This window comes from Schistocerca piceifrons, chromosome 2 (assembly GCF_021461385.2).
Source record: "Schistocerca piceifrons isolate TAMUIC-IGC-003096 chromosome 2, iqSchPice1.1, whole genome shotgun sequence".
Lineage (NCBI taxonomy): Eukaryota > Metazoa > Arthropoda > Insecta > Orthoptera > Acrididae > Schistocerca > Schistocerca piceifrons.
Genome location: NC_060139.1, coordinates 496,330,854 through 496,357,176, shown reverse-complemented (window position 1 = coordinate 496,357,176; position 26,323 = coordinate 496,330,854). Strand labels below are relative to the sequence as shown.

At 43.2% G+C, this 26,323-nt stretch overlaps 1 protein-coding gene across 1 annotated transcript in view; it reads right to left on the bottom strand.

Moving 5' to 3' along the window:
• Positions 1 to 20,289: 20,289 nt before the first annotated feature.
• Positions 20,290 to 26,323, bottom strand: part of LOC124777353 — a 32,293-nt gene continuing 26,259 nt past the window's right edge. The window contains exon 2 of the mRNA XM_047252727.1: positions 20,290 to 22,598. Coding sequence (XP_047108683.1) covers positions 20,467 to 22,548 — 2,082 coding nt within the window. The 5' untranslated portion in view covers positions 22,549 to 22,598 and the 3' untranslated portion in view covers positions 20,290 to 20,466. The remainder of the gene's footprint in view (positions 22,599 to 26,323) is intronic.

Here is a 26,323-nt window from a genome sequence, read left to right as displayed (position 1 = left end):
AGCAGAAGCAAACCGCCAATGAATATCTCAATTAAGTCTCAAGTTATTACATTTTCTATTATTATATGTTTAACTGTGTGAATGGATTAAATAATTTAAAAAAACTGTTTTCTTTTTCGGCTACGATGACATGACTGATATTATTTTTTAAATTATCTGTGGGTAAATAAACTACTGACTAACTAATTGATTAACAGTGTGAGCTGTGATCACCACAACCGTAATACAGCCGTAATATACTCTTGCATCCATTGTGGGGGACTGATGACCTTAGCTGTTTAGTCCCCCTTAAACATCCCAACAACCACCACCACCATCCATTGTGGCATGGAAGCGTGACAGCCTCCGAATGTCACTTTGAGGAGTTTCATGTCGAGCCCGAAACACATGCTGTGTCAGTTCATGACGATAGCTGGTTAGAGACTGGTATGAAAGCAGACGTCTTGTCATCGAATCCCAGACATGTTCCTTGGGTGGCAAATCAGGGGACCAGGCTGTCCTGAAGACGTCTGTTGTGTAAACTACACTATGAGATCTCGTGTTATCCTGCTGGAATACGGCGTTTGGTACCCTGGTGATGAAGGGTGTGACAACAGGGTTTATCAGTCTCGGCACAGACTTGCGAGCATTCAGGCTCCTTTCAGTAATTACCAAATCAATCTTGCTGCCAGATCCAGAAGCTCCAAACACCGTGATTCCAGGCGTTGGACAGAATTGCTGCCTCGTGTGAGCTTTCAACACGTCTACTCCAGATACATTAGCTTCGATCTGACTGCCACAAATAGGGGCGCGACTCACCGCTGGACTCTACAGAACAGTACTGAGTGTCCCAGTTGACCGCGATTCTACACCGTGCAAGCCTCTGTTGTCTGTCACATGGTGTCAGCGCTAAAGGACGCGTGGCACTCGAGATTTCATCCCAGCTGTTGCCGACTATTCGTGGCGAAATTCCGCCTGTAATTTGTGCCTGGATTTAACTTGTTTTCAACCGCCTGTTCGTCAAAGCCTATCGAACAATGCTGCGACCTTCTCCTGGTGTAGTCCGTTTGGAAGGACCCGACGGTACTCTTCTTGATACACCATCTCATCTGCACTCAGTCTGCTGTCATTACGCTAAAACAACTGGCTGTGTGCCCTGTCGGTATGATGTGTCCCCGTCCCTCGTGATAATGAACCGGTTTTTTGTCAGAGACCGATAAATGGTGGTAAGCGAGACGTTCAGGTCCTCCTGAGAAGCTCCAGCAACGATAGATACACCGAATAGCCATCAAGCACTCACACCACTCACCGTTTGTAGAAATGCGTTTTTCGGCATTGAAAATAATTAATATAAACGCTCATAGGGATGAAGTTCTGATCAATGTATCACACAGGCAAGTACATACTGGAGTATGAGTTTGGTTGAATTCGGTGGAAGTGATCTTGGTGTTACACTTTGCTCGTTTCCGCCACTGCATTTCGTTCACTTCAGACAAGTCTGAACATAACTGTTCATCCGCAGCTGTACTCTCAAGTTTTACTTGTGCAGTGACATGTGTTGCGCTCGTTGAGTAAATTTAATGAAATTCGGCGTAGGACTTTATGACGAGATGTTAGTTTTGCAGTTTTTCTTTATTTCTGAAAATGTACATAAACTAGTTTCAGAAAATAGTCAGACCGGAATAAAATAAACGAATGAAAAAGATTCAGCATGGTACATGCATTATCATATAATTTTTTTTTCATCTCTGTCATTATTATTTCCTTTTCATTTAATTAGCGTGTAATTGTTGTTAGCAGCAAAGGACATTGTCAAACAAATGTCTCATGTACGGTCACTATTATTTCCTTTTTATTTGATTTGCATTAAATCTCTGTTGACAACATAAGACATTGTCAGACAAACTTTTTATACGCTGTCGTTGTTATTTCCTTTTTATGTGATGAGCATTAAAACGCCGTTAACAAGAGGACTCACTCCCTCTGCTTCACCAGCTCAGGAGGCACGCCGTCTGCAGTGCCGTAACTGCTGGCCACTCGTGTCAACTTGTTGCGTGTGGCGGCGAATCCACAGGTGGGCGATTTGAAATACTGCCCTACTGCCGAACAACGACAAATGACGTCACTGCATCCCAGGTCCTGGTCGTCCGCAACTGGGCCAACAGCTGTGCTGCCACCAGCGCCATTATAACTACCCGGAAAAAAAGGTGGCAGTTATGAGCATCTGACTTGTTTCTAGGTATCTACCGTCTGTGGGCCAGAGGTCTTAAGATTTTGCGGTCCTTAAAGGGCGCAGCGAGGATAACGTTCATTTAATTCTGAATACTTCTATAGTATCGTAGCTTATCGATACTGCCGGAGCCGTTATCTCAAAGGTTCCTGTGAGCGACGCGAGCGGTGCTATGAACAATGCCACCAAAGAGGAGCCTTCAGGCCGCCGACCAAAGAAGACCGCCAGGACGGCGTTATCAGCGGCGGACACTGGGCACCAGACTTCTAGTTCGAGATTACTGCTACTTGCTAGTTGGTGCCGAACATTACACCGAGTTGTTGCTGTTAGTTAGCTCTACCGGCAATTGTTCTGTGTACTTAGACGCACGCCCTTGTCAGGCCTCTGCTCATAGCAACAGTGTAGCTGTTCTTTCGTACGAATTGAGAAAATTATATTTATTTAAAGTGCGCTTGTATCAACTAATCTTTGCTTGCCTGTCCAGATTCCTACGGCGTCAGATCCTTTGGCCAGCTTCCACCCATTCATCATTAGCAACGAAGGCATAACATTTCGCTCCTCTCAACATAGCATCTGTCGACTCGTATCATAACATCTGGAGACGAACCTTGTCAAATGTACACCACATTCGTCTATTTTTAACGCTTTCTGGACATTTTTGCTGCGCTTTTACCAGTTGTACTTGTGGCTATTTCTATTTTGGATCCGTGACTGCCATTTTTGTTCAGTTTACTTGTTTCCACAGCCACATAATGACATAGCTTTAGTATTTTTTGATTTGCGCTAGGTACCTCACCGCCCGCAGACCCATGCAGCCGGCCGGTTTGGCCGTGCTGTTGTAGGCGCTTCATTCTGGAACCGCGTGACCGCTACGGTCGCAGGTTCGAATCCTGCCTCGGGCATGGATGTGTGTGATGTCCTTAGGATAGTTAGGTTTAAGTAGTTCTAAGTTCTGGGGGACTGATGACCTCATCAGTTAAGTCCCATAGTGCTCAGAGCCATCTGGACCATTTAGCCAGCCTCTATAAATAAACAAAAAAATTTTACACCTGCAAGGGCTTACTAGGCAGTGTAAGTTTAAATGTGAGTGTGGTGAGTACTACACTGAAGTCACTAATTAGTGGGTAACGATATGCTCTTATACAGATGCCGGTAGTGTCACGTACTCAAGATGTAAAATGGCTATGCATTGACGGAGCTGTCATTTGCACTCGGATGATGTATATGACAACGTTTCCGACGAGATTATGGCTGCACGACGGGATTTAACAGACTTTGAACACGGAATGGTTAAGGAATTCCATATGTTAAGAGAGTACCGAGAATACCAGAGTTCAGTCATTACCTCTCACCACGAGCAACACACTACCTGACGGACTCCACTTCACACCAGAGCGTCGCCGTTTGCGAAGAGGTGTCAGTGCTAACAGACCAGCAATACTGCGTGAAATAACGGCAGAAATCTATGTGGGACGTATCACGAACTCGTGCAGTAGGACAGTATGGCGACAGTTTTCGTTAGAGGGCTATGGCAGCAGACGACCTGTTTGTGCTGCCACATATTGACTTAGCTTTAGTGTTTTCTTCTTTGTCATGGGTACCCCACCGTCTCAAGTCCCCCGTATGCCTGCCTCGGATTTAGCAAGCGCCACAGCACGACATCGCCTGCAGCGCTTCTCTTGGGTTCGCGACCGTATTGGCTGGATCCTAAATGACTGAAAACCGCGGCCTGGACATGCGAGTCCCTGTTTCAGTTGGTGAGAGCTTGTGGTAGGGTTCGAGTGAGGTGCAGACCCCACGAAGCCATGGGCGCTGTCAACAAGGCACTGTGCAAGCTGGTGGTGGCTCCATAATGATGTGGGCTGTGTTTACGTGAAAAGAACTGGGTGGTCTGGACGCTCCTCTACCTGGAAACAAATTGGAGTCGTTCATGGGCGTCGGGTTCCCAAACAACGATGGAATTTTTATGGATGACGATGCACCGATGCACAGTGCCACAATTGCTCGAGATTGGTTTGAAGAACATTCTGCACAATACGAGCGAATGATTTGGTAACCCAGATCGTCAGATATGAATCCCATCCAACATTTATACGACATAATTGAGAGGTCAGTTCGTGCACAAAATCCTTCATCGGCAAATTTTCGAAATTATGAATGGCTATAGAGACAATATCTCTCGTTATTTCTGCACGAGACTTCCAAATACTTGTTGAGACCATGTCACGTCGAGTTAATGCACTACGCCGGGCAAAAGGAGGAGGTCCGACACGGTATTAGGCGGTAGCGCATGACTTGTCACGTCAGTATATAGTAACTTCGTAATATGTGACGGCATCATTCAGAACATTGCTCATAATAGAATAAGGAAACAGATTCTCAAGAATCCCGACCCTTCCTAACAGGAAATTTTGCAAATTTTTAACTATCAAGACTCCTGTGACAGTCAGACAACATTCGTGCCGTAGCGCCTAGCAGTAGTACGTCGTGGCCGTGCAGACACAGCGCTTCCAAGTCGGCCCACTCAGGCTCAGCATAGGCAGCCAGGTGAACAGCCAGGCCGACGACACACCGGCGTCAAGTCTTGCCCGCGCTGCTTCTCAGCGCATAGGCGTCATTTACACCCGTCACGAAAGGCAACATGTGGCAAGGACGGACATGTTCAAGCGGTACGCTTACAGAAAAAAAGGTTCCCTTTGTGGTGTCACCGCCAGACACCACACTTGCTAGGTGGTAGCTTAAATCGGCCGCGGTCCATTTAGTACATGTCGGACCCGCGTGTCGCCACTGTGTGATCGCAGACCTAGCGCCACCACAAGGCAGGTCTCGAGATACGGACGAGCACTCGCCCCAGTTGTACGACGACATTGCTAGCGACAATACGGACGAAGCCTTCCTCTCATTTGCCGAGAGACAGTTAGAATAGCCTTCTGCTAAGTCCATGGCTACGACCTAGCAAGGCGCCAATTGTAACAGTGCATGTACCTTACGAGTCTCAGTTGTATAGTCAAGAGAGATGTATCACAAGGAGTGCATAAAGTTAAGTATATTCCAGCTACGTACTTTTCTTGCTACCATTCAATAGTTATCCTGTTCCAGACTTCACGCCCGTCGGCGTGTGTGAACGCGTGCCTTTCTTTCGGCTACCTCAAGTGGCGTAACAGTCTTGTTACGTCACTACACCCTTTCCTAAAATACACCCACAGAAATCAAACTTTGCTGTACGTGTTGTGTATTCTGGACCAAACAGAGCTTCTAGTATGGAACAGAACTGTGATAGTTCGCAACTCAAACTGTTTGTGGACGTTTTGGCAGCTGGCCAAACTATTCCAATGGAGGACCAACTGCTGGTTAATGTCCAGCCACAGCTGGCCACTCTCTCTGATGATCCTTGATTCGAGTCCAGCTGATACAGCAACCCAATCGTCACCACCTGTGAGGTGAAACACTGTTGCTTTTTGTCGCACTGCGTGGGTAAACATTGCTGCCAACTCGCTGTAGCTTGTGCGGGCACACACCACTGACGTCTGCTGTTTTCTACCGGATGCCCTGGTGCACGTAGCACTGAGTTGTGTGTCAGCGCCTGCCAGCGCAGCCGCCTCCGCTGGTCGCTACACGGCACCCAGCCCCAGACCTGAGTCAGCAGTCAGCACCACCGAGGAGCCGCCCACGCAGCCTTGCCTGCCGCATGCTAACTATGTTGGTAGGCCATTGCTGAGTCAGCGAACTTTGCTAACCGAATCCAGCCCACACTTGGGATTTTTTCCGACCTTGGTACCAATTTTAGGACTGCGTAATCAATATTGCTAATGATCGAGCGAAATGCATTTCAGAAAGCTCTAATGAAAAGTTAACTCAGAAGAATAAACACCATTCACAGACCCAAAGTGCATCATGCAAATCACACTACTACAAGTGGTTATCAATTGCATGAACGACCAATTCCGCATAGTTTACAAATACTGCACTCCCTGAACTGTTCCATGGAAAACCATTGCTGGCCGAATCTCACCAAATAAACTTCCAGTACTTTGCTGTGTGCCACCGGCTGCGAGCGGCGGTTAAAGACCATCTTTCGTGGAGGCAGGAGACAGAGTATGTTTAAACCGAAACTCTAACCTCCCTCTCAAGTTTTGGAAAAGCTCCAAGTTATCCACCGATGACTGTAATGACTGCCAGGGATGTCCAATCTCTAGGCAAGTTTTGCCGAGATTACGACCATCGACCACCTTCAAGTTTTTGACAGAGCGCCAACAAGCGTGAGACATTTTGTTTATTTTGTGGGTGGGGGCATGGTTTGAAAGGAACCATCTTTCTAGCTATGTCCCAGAGCAACCGTTCAGACACTGTGTCCAACGGTTCCAAAGGAAACTTCCAGCCGCCTCTTTCTTTAACTAAAGGAGGTATTTGTCCACATACGCATCGTACCATTGTACGACTGCTTTCTAGCCACTTGGTGCGTTACATCCCATCTCGTTAATATGGCCAGCCTCTAGTCGAGAGAAGCGCGAGGGTGGAGGCTGCAGACTGCATCGGCCTTGAAGACTTAAAGCTACACCTTTATGGCTGGGTTGAAGGTCGAATTTTTGCATCCCTCCATCATGCCCCTCCTCTAGACTATTGTTCCGAATAAACTGAAAATACAACTTCTCACAAACCTTAAGTGAACACCTAATTCCATTCCTTGCTTTGCATTTTGCAAGTAGTAACACGAATTATGAAAAGAACATCTCAGTTACCCATCCATTCATTACGTTAATAGATCTGGGGAGTACTATTAGAGCATAAAAATATGACTAAAATACATAGGGTGGTGCTACGTGAGTATATAAGTCACCTTACAACAGAATGTCACACTCGCAAACCCTGGCAGCTCCAAAATAACGCAAAGGGAGCTCAATAAGCAGAGAATTCTGAAACCTCTCATAGGTCATGGAAATGCCCGTAATAGGAAAATGTGGTACATAAGCCATAAATCCTGTACTATGGCAGCAATGGAAGACAATCATTTGGTCAGTTGAATCTTGCTGTACACCTTTTCCAACTTCTGGCCAAGTCTACGTCGTAAGAGAGGAATATGGCGGTGATTTGTTGACAGTTTAGGCAAGCACGTCGTGGTATTCCATGGGCCCCATGATTAGTTTGCAAGGTCTCTTTACTGCCAAGGATTACGTGACCATTTTGGCTGATCAGGTCCATCCCATGATGCAATATTTGTTCCCTATTGCTTATGCTATGTTCCAAGACGGCAGGGCCCCCAGGACTGCTTTGTGAGCACGAGAATGTACTGTCACGTCTCCTCGGCCACCACAGTCATCGGATCTCATTACTATTCAACATTTTTCGCGTCCTTTGGAGAGAAGGATGCGTGGTCGCTATTCACTTACATCATTGTTACTAGAACTGGTCACGATTTTGCACGAAGAATGGAATAATATTTCGTTTCAAATCATACAGAACCTGCAGCGATCCATTCCGAGATGACTGGAAGCTGTTTCGAACGCCAGCGGTTTTCCTACACCGTATTAGGCATGGTAATGTGTTGTTCTTTTGGGTGTTTCCCTATATTTGTCCTTCCCCCGTAGCACATGAACAGGTCTCAGTAAACAGGCAAGAATGTTCTAATCTTTTGAATGTGCATACCAATGACAGCTTGAAGCGGAATAAACATATTTCCGAACTGCTCAAACAAGTAATTTCTCCTCCTTTAGTTCTTCGTATGACTGTTCGTCTTGAAAACGAACGAATCAGTCTCGTAACATATTTTGCATATATCCACTCTGTACTGTCTCAAGTAACAATTTTCTGTGGCAACACATCACTTATAACGAAAGTATTCGTTGCACAAAAGCGAGCAGTAAAAATTATATCCTACGGTAATCTTGTAGAAGCTAGGTATTTTAACTGCGCTTCACAATGCCTATATGTACATATGTAATTCTCCACCGAAATTGGCATAAACAATCCGTCGATATCTACAGCAATAGGAGAAAAAATTACCTTTACTACTGATTATTAAAGTTGTCTGTGACTCAAAATGGAGTTCAGTGTGCATCAACAATTTTTTAGTTTTGGTCAGTAACGTAAAATGTTTAGCAGTTAGTAAAGAAAGTTTAAAGTCTAATCTAAAGTGCTTTCTTGTGAATAGAAACTTCTATTCGGTAAACGAATTTTTATTAAAAACTTGCTGCGTAAAAAAAAACAGCCTTCGTTTTAAGTGAACTTGCATGAGCAGAATTTCGGAATAGTATGTTCATTAATGTTAAGTTTAGGCCAGTATGGCTTTTAGTACTCGTAAAGGGCCAGCATGTAGCCAATGACTGCAGTGAAACTAATCATGTATACGCCTCCTGTAAACTGACTGTTTCCACATTATTTCGATAAAAAGTCGTTCATACGATCAATAAACTAAGCAAACAACTAGCTAACTACGTAGTTTCCTTATGATTTATATGGCCATTAGTAAATTTCTTGTCCACTGTGGAGGTAGGATTGTTTGTAATAAGCTAAGTACAGATGCTTCAGCTTCCGTAACTTCTGGACTGTCTTTTCTGTATTCGGAAGTGCTATCAGCTGTTATTAAGGTAAGGTAGTCAGCAATTCGTATATTCATTGAAAAATTTTCGTCAAGACTGTGCAAATAAAGACGCTGAGAAAGTTAGGTCACCAGCAGAGGGGAGGAAAAAAACACATTAAACATTTCTCTTTCCACCTTCTGTTGCCAACTCGTCGTTTCCCGGATTCTCCGGAAATGCAGGCTCTGTTATTTCAACTTCTGAATACGTTTCCCGTAGAATACGACGCTTCCTGGATATTATGGTCCTCTCGCTGTCCAGACGCTTAGTCATTATACTTTCACCAGGAAGGAGTAGCAAATCATAAAATATGTACTGCAGCACACATTTTGTGCTCTCTGTAAATTTCGAACATAAAAAGTTGGATTGCAGAAGTAATTTACAAATAAAATTTAAATGGACCTGGAATGTCTGAGAGCGTCGCTTGAACAGCTTCTAAGAATATAGAAATTCGTACCTAAAGTGCATGTAAAGAAAATTAAACCGGCGTAATACTATAATAAATGTATAATTTTCACTTTATCTGTAAGCGTACAGCGTCGTTCTATCATGCCCTGTTTCCATTGTATGAAGTGTTTAATGATGTTTGTTAACTCTTCTGGTTATCACTATCACCTGACTATCACCAACGAATATTGTGAGACGTGATGCGACGTCACGTGGTCAGTTTGTAGCTATCGATAACAGCTCTGGTATTAAGTGGTTAGTTCTGAAACTACTGCGAACTTTGTAAATGGAATTTGCAACTACTGCCAAGAATAAAAAATGTGTTTGCGTTGCGTGGGAGAGAGAGGTTGAGTTACATTGTGTCGGAACACAGTGATCGTCTTGTAAACTAAATTTTCTTATTTTTGTATTTTTGATTCTCTGGTAATACAAATGATATCACTCCCGATTTCAACTTCTTAGTCAAGTCATTATCGTATGGTCTGTTTGAAATGAAAGCAAGAGGAAGGATGGTATAATATACTGCCTGACAAAAGCAGTGAAGTAACTAGAAGACCTGGTTGGATGTAAATGTAATTGCGTACGTCTACACAACATTGGCGCGTACGTAAATAATTGGAGTTGCAGTGATTCTTCAGTTTTTCCCGGCGTATTTGTTGCTCGAACAGTCCACGGGTATACTGCCGGTTCACAGTGTCCCACGGGCACAATATTTCGGCGATCAGACATGTCGCCATCGTCAGGTGCGCTGACGAACTGAGCTCCTGAGGGCGGACGGCCGATTTAAATCCCCTCCCCCCACGGGCCGCTCTCTCCGCCGTCCGCGCCCGCGTCCGCCCGCCGGCGGTCGCGAAGACGTGGGCGTCGGAATCTGTCGTAGCGTCGACGTAGCAAGCTAGCAAAAGTAAACCAAATAACAAAAAAGTACAGTGTGTCCCAATCAAACCTTCCCGATTTCTCGGGCTCAGGAGTGAGAAACCACGTAGATACGACAATGAAAAACGCACCACATTGTAGAGCATCTCAAAGAATTTATATTCCCGCGGCAGAGATGCCAAGTATCGTCGCCAGAGTGCAACATGGTCACATGAAGTGAAAATGGCGACTCCACAGCAGTGTACGCAAGCAGTAGTGTGGTTTTGCAGAAACAAAATCGCCGATTACTGAGCAAATAAATTATCGTCGTGTGTATGAATGTGATCCACCTGATTTGAGAACAATTAAGGAATGGTATAGGAAGTTTCTGGCAACAGGAAGTGTTCTGAAACATTCTGGCGGTGCACGTTACGGAATTTCAGCTGAGACAGTGGAGCACATCAGACAAACGTTTCTCAGAAGCCCACGTATGTCTATTCGTCAAGCATCTAGGCAACTTGATGTACCTCAATCAACATTGCATCCTTTAGTTCACCAGCGTCTTCGTATGTGTGCTTACAAAGTACAAATTCTGCAACATCTGACGCCGAAAGACAAACCACGCCTACAACAGTTTGCTGCAGATATGCTGCAGTGTACTGATATGGATGCCAGCTTCCTGGAAAGATGTTTATTCTCAGATGAGGCAACCTTTAATCTGTCAGGAAGGGTTAGTAGGCATAATGTTCGGATTTGGGGTTAGCAAAATCCGCACTTTGTCACTGAATATTTTCGTCGTAGCCCTAAACTAAATGTCTGGTGTGGGCTAATGCAATACAGGATTCTTGGACCGTTCTTCTTTGCGGAACAAACAGTGAATGCGTCAGTGTATCTAGACCTGTTGGAGCAGTTTGTGTACCCTCAGATACAAGACTTGCAACCCAACATCATTTTTCAACAAGATGGAGCTCCGCCGCACCGGTAAACGGCTGTTCGCAGTTCCTGGGTAGGAAATTTCCCAATCGTTGGATCGGACGCGGAGGATACATTGCCTGACCACAACGTTCTCCCGACATTACGCCGCTTGATTTCTTCATGTGGGGATTTGAGAAGGACCTCGTGTATGTGGTTAAAGTGGACGATATTCCTATGCTCCGACATCGTATCACTAATGCGATAGCAACAATAACACAGGAAATGTTACAAAGAACTTGGCAAGAAATTGACTATAGACTCGATATTCTTCGTGCTACAAATGGTTTTTTTCCTGCGTCTTTGAAATCAGGGACGTTTGAGTGGGACCCCTGTAATTCGAAAAATCCTTTGTTACGGGAATCACGTTGTTAACTAAACAACTGAAGCAGGTGCTTTTCAAAATAGAAAAAGTTTCGAGCTCTTCAATTCTACCCAAGTGGCATCCTGTAGAAACAAGCTGACAATTATCAGTAAGTTGTTCTATGCTTCTTCCTGTATGTCCAGTTTTTAGAAAAATAAGAATCAAAAGCTGTTTTGTGTTATACAAGTCTCACTTTCAGTATTTATTAGGTATTACTCTTTCCTTACGCCGTATTTCATGTCGAAGTTGACTGCCCGTACGGGCGACTATTCGCGTTTTATTCTCAGGCAAAGTAGGAGGAATCTGTTCAGACATCGTTGCTTTTTAATGTGATACAAAGAATTTCTTTTTTGTATTTTGCGTTTGTCCCTTACACTGCTCATGCACTTGTTAATTATGACCTTATGCAAGTTAATGACATTCTTTGCTTTATAAACGTTATTCACCTCTACTCGTTTCAGTATGTCACGTTCATTATTGTATACTTCCTGATATAGAGGTAGATTGTGTAATCTGTAAGTCATAGACCAGAAGCACAGCCACTTATATTGAAGGGGAAGCACGACTTCTGATTGTTGATGGCATCTAAACAGTTCGGTTTACGGTTGTCAGCGAAACTGTTTATTACCCTATTTGCACGTATTAATATCTAAGAAATTAACGTTGTTATACTCTTTCTCTGTAAAAACGACATGTCGAAGGGTAACAAGCGAGATAGGGCATCTGCCGCGCACCCCTCCTAATTCACTTAGAGACGTACATTATTTAGAGGCACAGCCACACTCAAAAATGACGTCAGCAGATATACGACTAGTACTGTATTTAGGTTGATACCTATTTTTGCTAGTAACTGAATCAAATGTCGCATCCTGGATGCTACTGTCACACAATGTTAAACATCTTATAGCTCCAGTTATACTGTATCCTATTCTATGCTTCCTTGGGGAAATGTACGCTCTTGCAAATGGGAATGTTATGTGGCTTATCCGTCACTACATCACGAAGGAAAGTGTTACAATATTAATCCATTAAATTTCGGGCATGCAGCCGCGCAAATAAAATTTCTTCTACTGATATTTCGGCCGCGTATCGTCCGGCCATCTTCAGAGCGAGTCACAAGACTGATGACAAGGTGCCAAGCGCGGCCTTATATGCTCCACCGCGGCGGGTCACAGATGCTGCGCCGCCTGTGGCGAAAGCGTACGGACGTTCGATGTGCTTATCGATGTTTGATCGGCGGCGATGACACGGTGACGACTTCTCTGCAATTTAATTAGTCCAAGAGCCGGATTCCATGCTTTGTCCAAATTGAAACCTTTATCTCTGTTTATTAAATTGTTGGCTAATCGAATTTCTATTTCGAGGACAAGGCACTGAACTCAGCATGTTTTAAACCCACGGTCTTCTGGAGGTACGTGGACGACACATTCGTGGTATGGCCCCATGGTATGGATGAATTACATCGATTTCTTCAGCATTTGAATTCTATCCATGCTAGCATTAAATTTACCATGGAAATAGAAAAAGACGGGTGCCTCCCCTTTCTGGATGTTGTCGTTCGCCGTAAAAGTGATGGCACATTAGGACATGCCGTACATCGGAAACCAACGCATACAAATCTATACCTTCATGCCAGTAGCTGCCATCACCCTTCTCAGAGCATGGGTGTCCTTAAGACCTTAGTGCATCGGGCGCACTGTGTATCCGATGAAGACAATTTACAAGGAGAGCTAACATACCTCAAGAGTATTTTTAAATCGAATGGATATTCTCCGCAACAAATTCGTAGAGCACTCGATGTAAAACCTAAAAAGAAGGTATACGATGCGGAAGAAGATAGTAATTTCTTCAGATCTAGGGCGTTTCTGCCTTATGTGGGTGCTCTTTCTTCAAAGATAGGCCGTATTCTAGAAAAACACAGTGTTAAGGTGATCTTCCGGCCCCCCACGAAGATTGCGGCTTTACTCGGCTCTGTAAAGGACGATTTATTGCTTCGTAAGGCGGGTGTGTACCAGATTCCTTGCGGAAATTGTGAGCAGTCATACATAGGTCAAACAACACGCACCGTTCATGAAAGGTGTGTGGAGCACCGAAGATACACACGCCTATTACAACCAGACAAGTCAGCTGTGGCCGAACATTGTATTGATACGGGTCATTCGATGAATTACAGTGATGTGAAGATTTTAACATCCACCTCTTCTTTTTGGGATTCTGTATTCAAGGAAGCCATAGAAATTCGATTAGCCAACAATTTAATAAACAGAGATAAAGGTTTCAATTTGGACAAAGCATGGAATCCGGCTCTTGGACTAATTAAATTGCAGAGAAGTCGTCACCGTGTCATCGCCGCCGATCAAACATCGATAAGCACATCGAACGTCCGTACGCTTTCGCCACAGGCGGCGCAGCATCTGTGACCCGCCGCGGTGGAGCATATAAGGCCGCGCTTGGCACCTTGTCATCAGTCTTGTGACTCGCTCTGAAGATGGCCGGACGATACGCGGCCGAAATATCAGTAGAAGAAATTTTATTTGCGCGGCTGCATGCCCGAAATTTAATGGATTATTCATTACGCCGCGAGAAGTTGAAAATGTTACAATATTATCTGCTATCGTTATGTTGAGTCTATATCGAGAAACAGAAGGCAAAGGAGAGAAAAGTCTCTTCACGTAAATCTGTCGCATTTAATCAGCAACGTGAAAATAGCACATCTGTGATGGATCAAGACGCGCGACATCTGCTGGCCGATCAGGAGAAAACTGTAACCGTTCTACGGGTGATTATCATTTCGCTCAAGTTCTTGAATCGAACAGGAAACGCGCTGAGAGTTCATGAAACTATCACTGGAAACCTCATGACACTTCTCGACGAGAGGAAGACCGCGATGTACCAGGAATGAACGTCTAGTTGAAGCGCCTCAACAAGTGGTTGGCGCCATCAAAACAGAGCGAAACAATTGAAATTACGACTCGCTCGAGACTTTCACTGCAAATAAAAAACTCTGTGTTTGCCGGAATTATGGTAGATTCAGTGTCGGGCGTGGTTGGCCGGGAGCAGTTAAGTCTTTCTGTACAGTGCGTCCTCCCCGAGGTGCTGGAAGTAAAAGAACGTTGCCCCATACGTCAAGTAGTGTTCATCATTTCCAGTAGATATGATTTGTATTTTATACAGTGTTTGAATATTAGAAAAAGCTACAGAGATTTCCTTTCTTACCCTCCCAGTACTTTTTTAAAATTTCCAACATTTTTTTATTTAACATACTACGTTTTCTTTCATTTAATTTTCTCTGTAACTCGTAATTATTACTTTAAATTTTTTAGTGCTAAAAACAATACTTGCTTGTAATGTGGAACAGTTTTTGTTATTACACGGAAAATTGTTCAATTTACAACCATTTTTTTAAACTGACTAATGAAAAAACATCGCAACACCAGAAAGAGTTGTGCGACGTTAACGAAAGTTGATAGACGTGTCTCTACACCTGAAAGATGATGTCTAATAAACTTTTGGGCCAATCGCATAAGAGTGATGCTAGTAGCACCACTATGAGGATGCAAATCTAGTTTGTTCTAATAAACGCTGGAACGGTCGTGAGCATTAGTTACCTTCGAGATTGGACGTGGTGAGTTGATGTTAGGCAAGAATGTCTTCAATGAGACAAGAACGCCATTATCAACACCTCACTGAGTTTGGATGAGGTGGTGTAATAGGGTTACGAGAAGCTGGATGTTTCTTCTGCGACATGTACGATCGCTAAATAACCGGGCTCCAGATGGTCACGTGACACTAACGAGAGGAGAGACCTTCGTGTTCGGCGTCTGGCTCTGGCGCATCATACTGCATCTGCAGCAGCAATGTGAGCAGCAGTTGGCACCACAGTGGCACAATGAAGTGTTACAAATCGGTTACAACAAGGACAGCTCCAAGCCACGCGCCCTGTAGTGTGAATTCCACCGACCTCAAACCACCGCCATTTGCAACTTCAGTGGTGTGGTGAACGGCAGGGTTGAGGTCTGTTGTGGTTTCTTATGACAGTTGAGTCAGCATTGCTGCCAGTGATGGCTGTGTGATGGGTGGACAGAGGTCGGTTGAGGACCTGCAGCCAATCTCTCTGTGTGCTAGACACCCTGGACCTACACGTGGAGTTATGGTCTGGGGTGCGATTTCGTATGACAGCAGTAGCACTCAGGTTGTTGACCCATGCACTCTGACTGCAAATTTGTGCATCAGTTTGGTGATTCGACCTGTTGTGCTCTCATTTATGCACAGTATTCGAGGGGTGTTTTCCAGCTGGATAACGCTTTCCCACATACCTCTGTTGTGACCCAGGATGCTCTATAGGAATGTTGCCTTGACCAGCTCGATCACCAAATCTGTCTCCAGTGAAGCACATATGGGACACCATCGGACGACAACTCCTGCGTCATCCACAAACAGCAGTAAACGATCCCATATTGTCCGACCAAGTGCAACAGGCATGTCATCTAGTGCTTCAACAACACAATGCATGTTCGTTTGCAAGACTGCTTTCAACATTCTGGCGGTTACACAACTTATTAATGTACCAGCGTTTCACATTTGCAATGACTTATCTCGCGCTTCCATTAACATGTGATCTTGCAATGTCAGTCAGTTAAATATGTTACCTAGACAAATGTATTCCCGAAATTTCATTACTCTACACTAGTTATTCTTTCCTGTTGCGAATTTTTCCCGCCAATGTATTACTCAACAGCTTTTTAAATATGCAATAAACGAAATGAAAAATGCTACAAATATTCTTAAGATGATATTCCCGGGGAACCTTGAAATTTTTCCAGTACCACTATTCGTTACTGAAATCCATTGGTTCAAAGTTACCGTGCTTACGCACGTAAATTATAGAGCCACAAATGTAGTTTTAACTAACATAGTGAGCCGGCCAGAGTGGCCGAGCGGTTGTAGGCGCTTCAGTCTGGAACCGCGCACCCGCTACGATCGCGGGTATGGATGTGTGTGATGTCCTTAGGTTAGTTAGGTTTAAGTAGTTCTAAGTTCTAGGGGACTGATGACCTCAGATGTTAAGTCCCATAGTGCTCAGAGCCATTTAAACCATTTGAACTAACATAGTGAACACATGGCAGAGGGTCTCGGTCATTGCAAGGGTAAGTCACCATTTTTTCGACAGTAAAACTTTGTGCCGTTCTGTCTCTGTATAATAGGCACTTCACGCCTATACAGGCTGTCTTGACCTGCAAATTATATGACAGTGCCATTTGACGGCGCACAAGTTCCTTGCAAAATTTATTTTGTCGTGCGAAATGCTTTGTACTTACGAATCAAACTCTGCATTTTTTTAATGTAGGTGTAGTCTAAAAATGCTTGGCATTTTTATGTAACGTAGTGTAAAGTGAACTTGCATTGGATAGGAGATTGTTTTCTTTTAACCTTATATTATGCCTACGTATTGTTGTTTATATGTGTCAAAGTATATAAATGTGTCGAAGTATACAAATAAACTATCAAAACTTTACTGACCTACAGAATTCGTTTTATATAACCAGCACACCCTGACGCACAGGGAAAAGAATTGAACGAACTGAAAAATGCTCTTGTTGGAGCGCAAAAATGGCGAATATGCTCCTCTTTAGCACGGGGGGATATTTTGTAAGGAAAGGTAAAGGTAAAATAAAAACAGCAAAAAAAAGTCACCCTCTACGAAATTCAACCTTCCAATAAAGAGTTCAAAATATTTATAAATGCCCTGAGAAATGATAACAGTTTTGACAAAAACTGATGTGAAACTGTAATTTTTACAAACAATATACGCATAAAAGCTGAACATGTCACAGGTGCGCAATGTAATGTCGTAACCAGAAGAAAAAGAAACGAAGAAGGTGCCACAATGTCAAATTCAGTGATAAAAAGTTACTTATCTATAATACAGGCAGAGTAAATGTTGTGGGAGAAGCCAGTACCTTCTGTAAGATTGGGAATAGGCTGGAAAATGTGAAGTTTTTGGTGGTGGAGTCTGATTTTCAGATAATTTTGGGACGAGAAACGTGTTCAAAACTGAATCTGATAAAAAGAATATAACAGATAAGAGTAAGCGTGCTAGGAGTCTACATTCCAGATGCATTATATTTTTCACGCTTGGGATGTGTAAAAGATTTCGTGTACGACATAGATCTGTACCAAATACGAGATGAACTTGAGATAATTGTTGAAATTGGAGTAATCAAACCTGTGAAAGATGCTGTGCCTGCTGCTTCACGTATGATAGTCATATACGAGATAAGAAACTTCGTATATGCTTGGATCCAAGAGAACTAAATGTAATTACTCTTGGACGACACTATCCAATAAAAACACTGGCAGAAATTAGTAGGATAGTGAGAGGAGCGAAATATTTGATACTTTTAGACTGTGCAAAAGGACTCTGGCAAATCAGTGGCAGAAAGAACTAAATACTTAACATTTTGCACACAGTGAGCAGGTTGAGTTGCACATGATTACCAATTGGCTTAGCTTATGTCCCAGAGGTTTTCCAACAAGTCATATCTAGAGTCCTAAATGGTCAAGAATGTAGCATGTTTTATAGACGATAGTTTGATTAATGCAGAAACATATAAACACTTAATGAAGTAACAAAACAAGTTATACAGAGACTGAAAAATCTGGGCATTAAACTAAGTAAAGACAATGTGAATTTGGTGTGAAGGAAACAAAATTCATATGACACGTTTTCGCAGAGGATGGACTTCATTCTGGTAAAGTAAGTGTCATTAACAACTTCAAACTGTACAAAATAAATAGTAGCACCAACATCTATTAGGTATGGTGTATTACTTACCTAAATACGTACTAAATTCTTATGTAGTGATAGACCTGTTGCAGTAGTTGCTAAGGAAAGAAACTGAGTGGAAATGGGATTTGGCAAAACAGCAAGCATTTACCAAAATAAAAGCATGTCTCACAATACCGCCAGTGCTTCATTGTTATAGTGAAGCTGTGAATTTATCTGCTGATGCCAGTCAAAGAGCCATAGGAACTCTCCTGTTGCAGGGTAAACAGCCAGCCGCATATGCTACAAAGTCATTGTCACAAGCACAACACTTATCTCCACAAACAGAAAAGTGGGCCATGGCAATTAAATACGCAGTCAAGAAATTTCATGACTGTATTAATGGCAAGAGTTGATAACTGAAACTGAATACAGACCACTGGAGACAAATTTTAAAAAATTATTCGAAGGTGTACCTGCAAGACTAAAACGCATAATTTTTGAAATTTTGTTTCTCCTAAGGTAATTTATACCGAAGGGTCATATATACCGATATCAGACATCATAATTGGAGACTGCAAGAACACAGAAGCTAAAGCAGAAGTGGAAGAACTAGATGTATTGACGGTTTTACCTATCAGTGAAGAATTCCTGACTTAACTGAAGGAAGCTACACAAGAACTGTCATTTTTGGACCTTTAAAGAAATTATTAACTATGCTGAAGCAGTTTTCTTCAAATGCCAAAAGATAATTACGTTATCAAATTTAATTCAAATGAAAATGAAATGGATCCATGAAGGACACCTTGACATAGAAAGTTGTTGCAGGAGAGCTAGAAAATATGATACTCGAGAAATATGACACAACACATCAAGAATTATGTATCAACATGAAACATATGTCACCTGTATTCAAGAAAAGAAACGCATGAGTCCATTGCAGTGAAATCAATGCCAAGTTATCCAGGACAAATAATTTCTGCAGATTTATTTTATTTGGGAAAACAAGAAAATTTATTGATAGTGGACAGTTACTCTGACTTGTCTGAATTTTATTACATGCCAAACAGTACCACTAAAAAAGTTTTGAAAAAATTAGGTAACTAGATCAGTTTGTTTGGAATACCTGAGGCGCCGGCCGGATTGGCTGAGCGGTTCTAGGCGCTACAGTCTGGAACGGCGCGACCGCTACGGTCGCAGGTTCGAATCCTGTCTCGGGCATGGATGTGTGTGATGTCCTTAGGTTAGTTAGGTTTAAGTAGTTCTAAGTTCTAGGGGACTGATGACCACAGCAGTTAAGTCCCATAGTGCTCAGAGCCAATACCTGAGGCGCTGAAACCGGATAATGGACCAACCGTCAAAATGTTCAGTAGATAAAACAAACACTTCTCAGTTACCGAAACACGCAACAAGATATACACTTGGGGTCATGAACCAGAGATCATTTTCAAGAAAAACTAGAACATACACCAGAAACATTCCGTCCAGAGGCTATAATACCACAGCAACTTAGTCGAGAATTGGAAAATAAGGGATATTAGCAGAGATGTTACGTAAATATACAATATCTGAAAATTCTCGACTAGCACGTGACAAACCTTGAATATAGTTTGTCGTGGAAATTGAAAAGGAGGAGAAGTTTTAAGACCAGCAAAACCTCTGAGATCAGTAATGGTTAAAACAAATGATGGTAAACTATACAGACATAAACTCAACATGTTCAACCAAAGTAGCGGTCATCAAACCGGAACTAGTTGTCGTTTGCGAAGAGGTCCAGAGAACAATTTCACGACATAGAAACATTTATTATAAATTAAACACAGTAGAGTACATAAATACTGACATACATATATACATATATATATATACCTTATATCTCATTAAAATTGTAATACATTTTAAAAATATAATATTCTGAGCAGCATACTACGTTATGAAAAGCGTGATACGTTAAATCTTATTCCTTTTTCTTTTTTTTTTCAAATTACCAAGTGAGCAACACAATTACAACTGCTACAATATAAGCTTAGAAACCAACAATGACAAAATGATTTCACACAGATCTTCACATATATTATGGCTATTACACATTTACCTGTCCACCACTGAATTAGAAACATTAAGTATAAATACCTTCAGCTTCCTCAATAAATGTTTACACCTCCTCATCAAAACACACATATTACCTCGATTATATGCTACAGACAAAGATATTATTTCAGATTTCTGCGCCCATGCTAGTTCAGCATGAGCCAATTCTCTTATTAGATGCTGACTTTCAAGACAGTCTCTCACGTGGGAAATAGGTGTTGACTTGTTTCTTCATGGCAATGCGCATACTCCGCCTGGGCTGCCCCTCTTTACGTTCAGCCCACACATGATGAGGTAAGGTAAAAGCGTGGCGCGCCACAAAGCTAAGAAGTCCTTTGTGGTCCCACGGTTCCCTGCTCCTCCTCTCGAAGAACCCGGCACGTGCTTTGCGTGCATCTTGTTGTGCAGGGACCTGGCAGGAGGAGGGCGCTACCACGCTTTGAGATGTCCCCCGTAGTGGCTCTGATTCCATTGGGGGTGAATGTTCAGGCAGAGATGCTGGGAGCAGCGCAGATGGCTCGGACTCTGATTCCATTGGGGACGAATGTTCAGCTACTGAAGCTGGCAGCAGCGCAGATGGTTCAGCCACAAAAATTGGCTCCATGGGATGATCATGTGAGGAAGATGACCGCTCTGCAGATGGAGCCGCAGGCCTTGGTCGATTTTCAGCTGGTTCCTCTGTGGTGCAGTCCTGGACATGGGAGAATGGTTGGGCTGAACAGAGCTGCATGGGAGACTGCGGTGAGAGTGCTACGGCTGCCTCTTCTGACAATGCGGCTGACTGCATACCTGCTTCATTGAGATGAATTGGTAACACAAACTCCTGTGCCAGCGGGGCTGGCAGCTGGACAGCAGGTGTGCAAGCCTCAGCGCCCATTGGTGGTGGATCGTCTGGTAGCGAATGCATCGCTGGAGGATCTCCAGGCTGCATCTGCTCGATGTGTGGCTGGATGATGGAATTCTGCTGAAATTGCTGCTCCCCAAGCGGTGACGACTGCTCAGCTACCTGCTGCTTTTCCTCCTGGGCTCCTGCCACTTTCTTCTCGTCATCAGGAGTAAGATCAACCATTTCATATTCATTGTTGTCACTTCTGTGATGCTGTTTATTGCGAGTTGCTTCTCTGTCCACAGATTGCCCTCTGTCTACATTGATGTTTCCGAACTGTTGCGTGACAGAGTTCTGTGTGGCGTTCGAGACATGAAGCCCAAGGAATGAAGCCTTTTCCGTTTTAAAATTCTGAATATTGTCACTTAGCCGAGCCTGCCATTTCGACAAGAGTTTCAACAACCTGGTCTTCGGCAGTGCCTGAATCAATATATTGAAAAGGCACTCTTCCAGCATTGCACTGGAAACGGTACCGGGTCTCTCATTTATGAGGAGGAACTGACTTGCAAGCAAAGAGCTGTAAAGGGGTAAGGCTTGTACATATGCATTCTCAATCCGTTTCCAAGGTTTAGGGTATGAAGCTGTTGCTTGTTTTTTCCCATCTGAATCATCTACTGAATCATTAGAAACGTCTGACAAATGAGTATAGGTCGGACGTCGGATGGGTGAGCCTGGCCGTCCCTGCTTAGATGGCTGCACAGGGGTGTCGCCGTCGCCGTCGCCGTCGTCAGAATCGTCAAGCTCTGAATCTGAGTCTGTGTGGCTTGGTACATCTTGGTTGCCCTTGGGCATAGGCGGGTCAGTTGATCCCTCATATTCTGGACAGTTTTCTGAAACGTCACCGACCGCGTTATGAGACGCTGGGCGTGGCTGCACTGATCCCAAAGACTCATGGCTACCGTGTGCTCCATAAGGACCAAAAGATGAGGTGGAAGGAAAAGCATATGGCTGCCTCCCGTGAGCTGTTGTATTCTGAAAGGAGGGCTCCGCTTGTGGAGCAATGTTATCTGAGCTTGTGTCCACGGACATTTTTCGAGACACATACGCTGAGAGGTTGGCATCACCTCTCGGGATTGGCTCGTGGAATATGGAGATGGTGGCGCGGACTTCGCTGCTGGCAGGTGAGGCTCCTCCAGTGACGTCATTCAGAGGAGCGTGGCGCGCTTCCTCGTCCTCGATGGAGGGGAAACTGCTGACGGCCTTTGGTGGCTGCTGGCGCTGTGGCGAAGATGCCTGATCCAAGGCAGGAATTCCAAGTCCACTCAGGAGCTGGTACGCTCGATGGCAGCTTTTCTCCGATGTTGTTCCCATCGTCTGTGACAGCCACGGGTTGTGGATGCCCCTCCAGTTCAGCAAGAACATGTTGTCAGAGCAGATTTCCATCTACTAATGTATTGCTTCCAGCCCTCTAGCTTGGAATGCTCTCAGGTACCCTGAAAAGCAGAACATAAAATGTTTTTAATTTTTATAGTTTTTTCACAGATTTTATAACTACCAGTTGTATTATCAGTTCTGTTATATGTATCTCTTTCGCAATTTTCGTACAACAAAGTTTTATGAAATTTAGTCTAATCTGCTATTTGCATAGTACACAACTGTTGTAGCCTAGTTCGTACCAAACCTTGTTTCTACCCATTCTTTATTAATTCTAGGCGTGTGTTGGCTTTTAGCCATCAGTATTATTGATTTCCAATGGATACTTATATCATAAACGCCTGTTAGCAACTGATTTTCCTACACGTGGAGGTTGTGCATATTACCCAGCGTTACAGATTAGTTAACAGCACTGAAACAACTAATCAAAACAAAGGGCCTGGAGTAGACGACATTCCCTCACAGTAGCTGAGATCCTTCAGAGGGCCAACCAGTTCAGAACTATCTGCAAATACAAGCGAAATAACCCCACACTTGTAGATCAAATAAATAATTCAAACTCCAAAAAAAGCTGACTAACAATGAATGGCTGAAAAATAAAAGTAGGTATTATTTACAGATGCATAGAAAAACTAGTAGAAGCCAACCCCATGGAAGAACAGCTTGGGTTCCAAGGAATGTAGGAACACACACGGCTTGCCTTAAAAGATAAATCAAAGAAAACAAAGCTTATCTTCATAGCATCTGTAGATTAAAGAAAGTTTTTGGCAGTGTTGTCTCGAGACCATTCTTTGAAATTCTGAAAATAACGTGGATGAACTACAGTGTTTGTAAGGTTACTCACAACTTATATAGAAACCAAGATTGGAGCGATGAGAGTCGAAGGACACGAAATGGGCGCACTAGCTAACAAAGGAGTGTGACTGGATTTTCCCCTATGCCTGATATTATTTAATCTGTACACCGAGCAAGCAATAAAGAAGCCGAGAAGTAATTTAGAAATGTGATGAAAATTGCTGTTTGCCTATGGCACTGAAAACCGAGGTGGCAAAAAGTCATGGGATAGCGATATGCACATATATACACGACGGTAGTATAGCGTGCACAATGTATTAAAGGGAATTGCATTGGAGGAACTGTCATTTGTACTTAGGTGACTCACGTGCCAGGTTTCCGACGTCATTATGGCTCTACAACTGGAGTAACAGACATTGAAAGCAGCATGATAGTTGGAGCCGGATGCATGGGACATTCCATTTCAGAAGTCGTTATGGAATTCAATATTCCGAGAAACACAGTGTCAAGAATGTGCTGAAAATAGCAAATTTCAGGTATTATCTCTCACCACAGACAACGCAGTGGCCGACGGCCTTCACTTAACGACCGAGAGTAGCGGCGTCTTCGTAGAGTTGTCAGCTCTAACAGGCAAGCAACATATGTGAAATAACCGCAAAATCAATGTGGGATGTACGTCGAATATATCCGTTAGGACAGTGTGGCGAATTTCGCGTTAATTGGCTATAGCAGCAAAGTAACGATGCGATTGCCTTTGCTATCAGCACATCAACTGGAGCGCCTCTCCTCGGTTCGTAACCATCTTGGTTGGTCCCCAGACGACTTGAAAATCGTGGCCTCGACAGATGTGTACCGATTTCGGTTCGTAAGACTTGATACTAGGGTTCGAGTGTGACGCAGATCCCGCGAAGCCATGGTCCCAAGTTGCCAACAAGACACTGTGCAAGCTGTTGGTGGCTCCCCAAAGGTGTGGACTGTGTTTACAAGGAATGGACTGAGTCCTCTGGTCCAAATGAACCGATCTTAACCGCAAATGATTATGTTCGACTACCTGGAAACCATTTCAGCCATTCATGGACTTCATATTACCAAACAACAATCAGATTTTATGGATGGGTATTATAATGGTCACCTAATCGTAGACATTGCTATAATCGCACTATTTCACACCCATTTACGGAGCTTGTTAGTACTTGATGTTAGGTTGGCGCCATTAAAATGCATTGTGGTAATCGCTGCTGCTTGCTGGATCGCTGCTGTGTCTCGATGCTAATGCTGGCTCTAAATCCGGTTGTGTAGGGGTAAAAAGATGAGGTCCCGTGTTTTTGATGTGCTTTTGATGATAAATAATGAGCGAAACCAACTAATATTTAAACTTCAAATATTTATTACTCTGGTGGCCATCTTAATTCCACTGTCCACCAAAGACAATGACAACACAAAGTAGCACTTCTTTTATATATTCTTTGCAATGTTTATCCAACTCGAACAATAACACACATACACTTTACCAAAGTGACATTCAGCCTCCGCTAATTTGCATAAATAAGTAAATAACATGAATTATTAACAATTACATTTGTTTTCGTCTAAAATAAGAGTGTTTACGTGAATACTGAGTGAAAAAGGTCCTAGTGAACAAATAGGTTTCACTGGGTGATTTTTATTTAAGAAGATCCAAATTACGTAAGTTGGCCACTATTAATTATTTAAGATGAACTTAGTGTTTTTACATGATGACATTTGTTGTATCAGTGATCAAGTGATATTAACTTTTGTGTGGGTCAGCTATTCAGTATAATTTAATGGGTTGACTGTTTATGGAGACATGTTATGCAATCATTGTCAACATACACAATAACTTTTCTATAATCATAAATACTCGTTAAACTGGTTGAATTTGGAGGGTATCGCATACTTCGGTAAAGTAAAGCATTTAATAAGTTCCGTTACAGAATGCAACATGTCACTGGTCCCCAGTTGTTCGCGGCTGATTTGAAGAACATTCTGGACAATTCGAGCGAATGATTTGGCCACCCAAATCGCCCGACATGAATTCCATAGGACATTAATGGAACATAATCGAGAAGTCAGTTTGTGGACAAACTCCTGCTCCGGAAACACCTTCGCAATTATGGACGGCTGAAGGGGCAGCATGGTTCAGTATTTCTGCAGGGGACTTCCATCGACTTGTCGAGTCCGTGCCATATCAAACTGCGGCACTACACTGGGGAAAAGGGCGTCCGACAAGATAGTAGGGGGTAAGAGGAAATACTGTGATACGAGGCTTGTTAATGTTTGGGATGGAATACAAAAAAATCCATAATTGTACTACACAAGGTAATTTCGTGATTATATTACAAATTTTCTGGCACGATGGAGAAACATATCAATTTAATGCAAGAAACACTGGTCTGTAAACGACGGAGCTATAAGCGGAGTTATAAGCGAAAATGGTTCCAGTACCTCTTACAGTGGACTATACCTACCAGTACTGTTGCTGCTAAGATTTTAGGGTAGGCAAGTTTCAGAGGAGGAAGTACCGATTAAAAGACGAAAGATATGTCCAGTAAATATGATCTCTAAAATTCATACCTAAAGACTGATGAGCACTTGCACATTTTCGGTGCCATAAAAGACGTCTCTTCTACTGGTAGCTCTTTGCTTTTCATACTTTTGGAGGATTTAGTGTGGTCCAAAATAAGAAAAAGTCCAGTAAACGACCTTACTACACCCTATTACAGGTACGAAATAAGCTTCAAATAAAGTTTGGAGACTTATTGCAGCTGAGCGTTCAACTACCATGCTCAGGCAAGTGTCCTTGTAATATTTCGCTGATATCAGCATCAGCACTTCCTTATCTGCAAGACCACTCCAGGAATCATGACATTCTGCCATCTGCCAAGGTCAAGGCGGCGAGGGGAGGGGAACAGAGGGGAGGGGAGGGGAGTGCCCTATCGCCTCTCCCCCTCTGCATTCCTGTTATTTG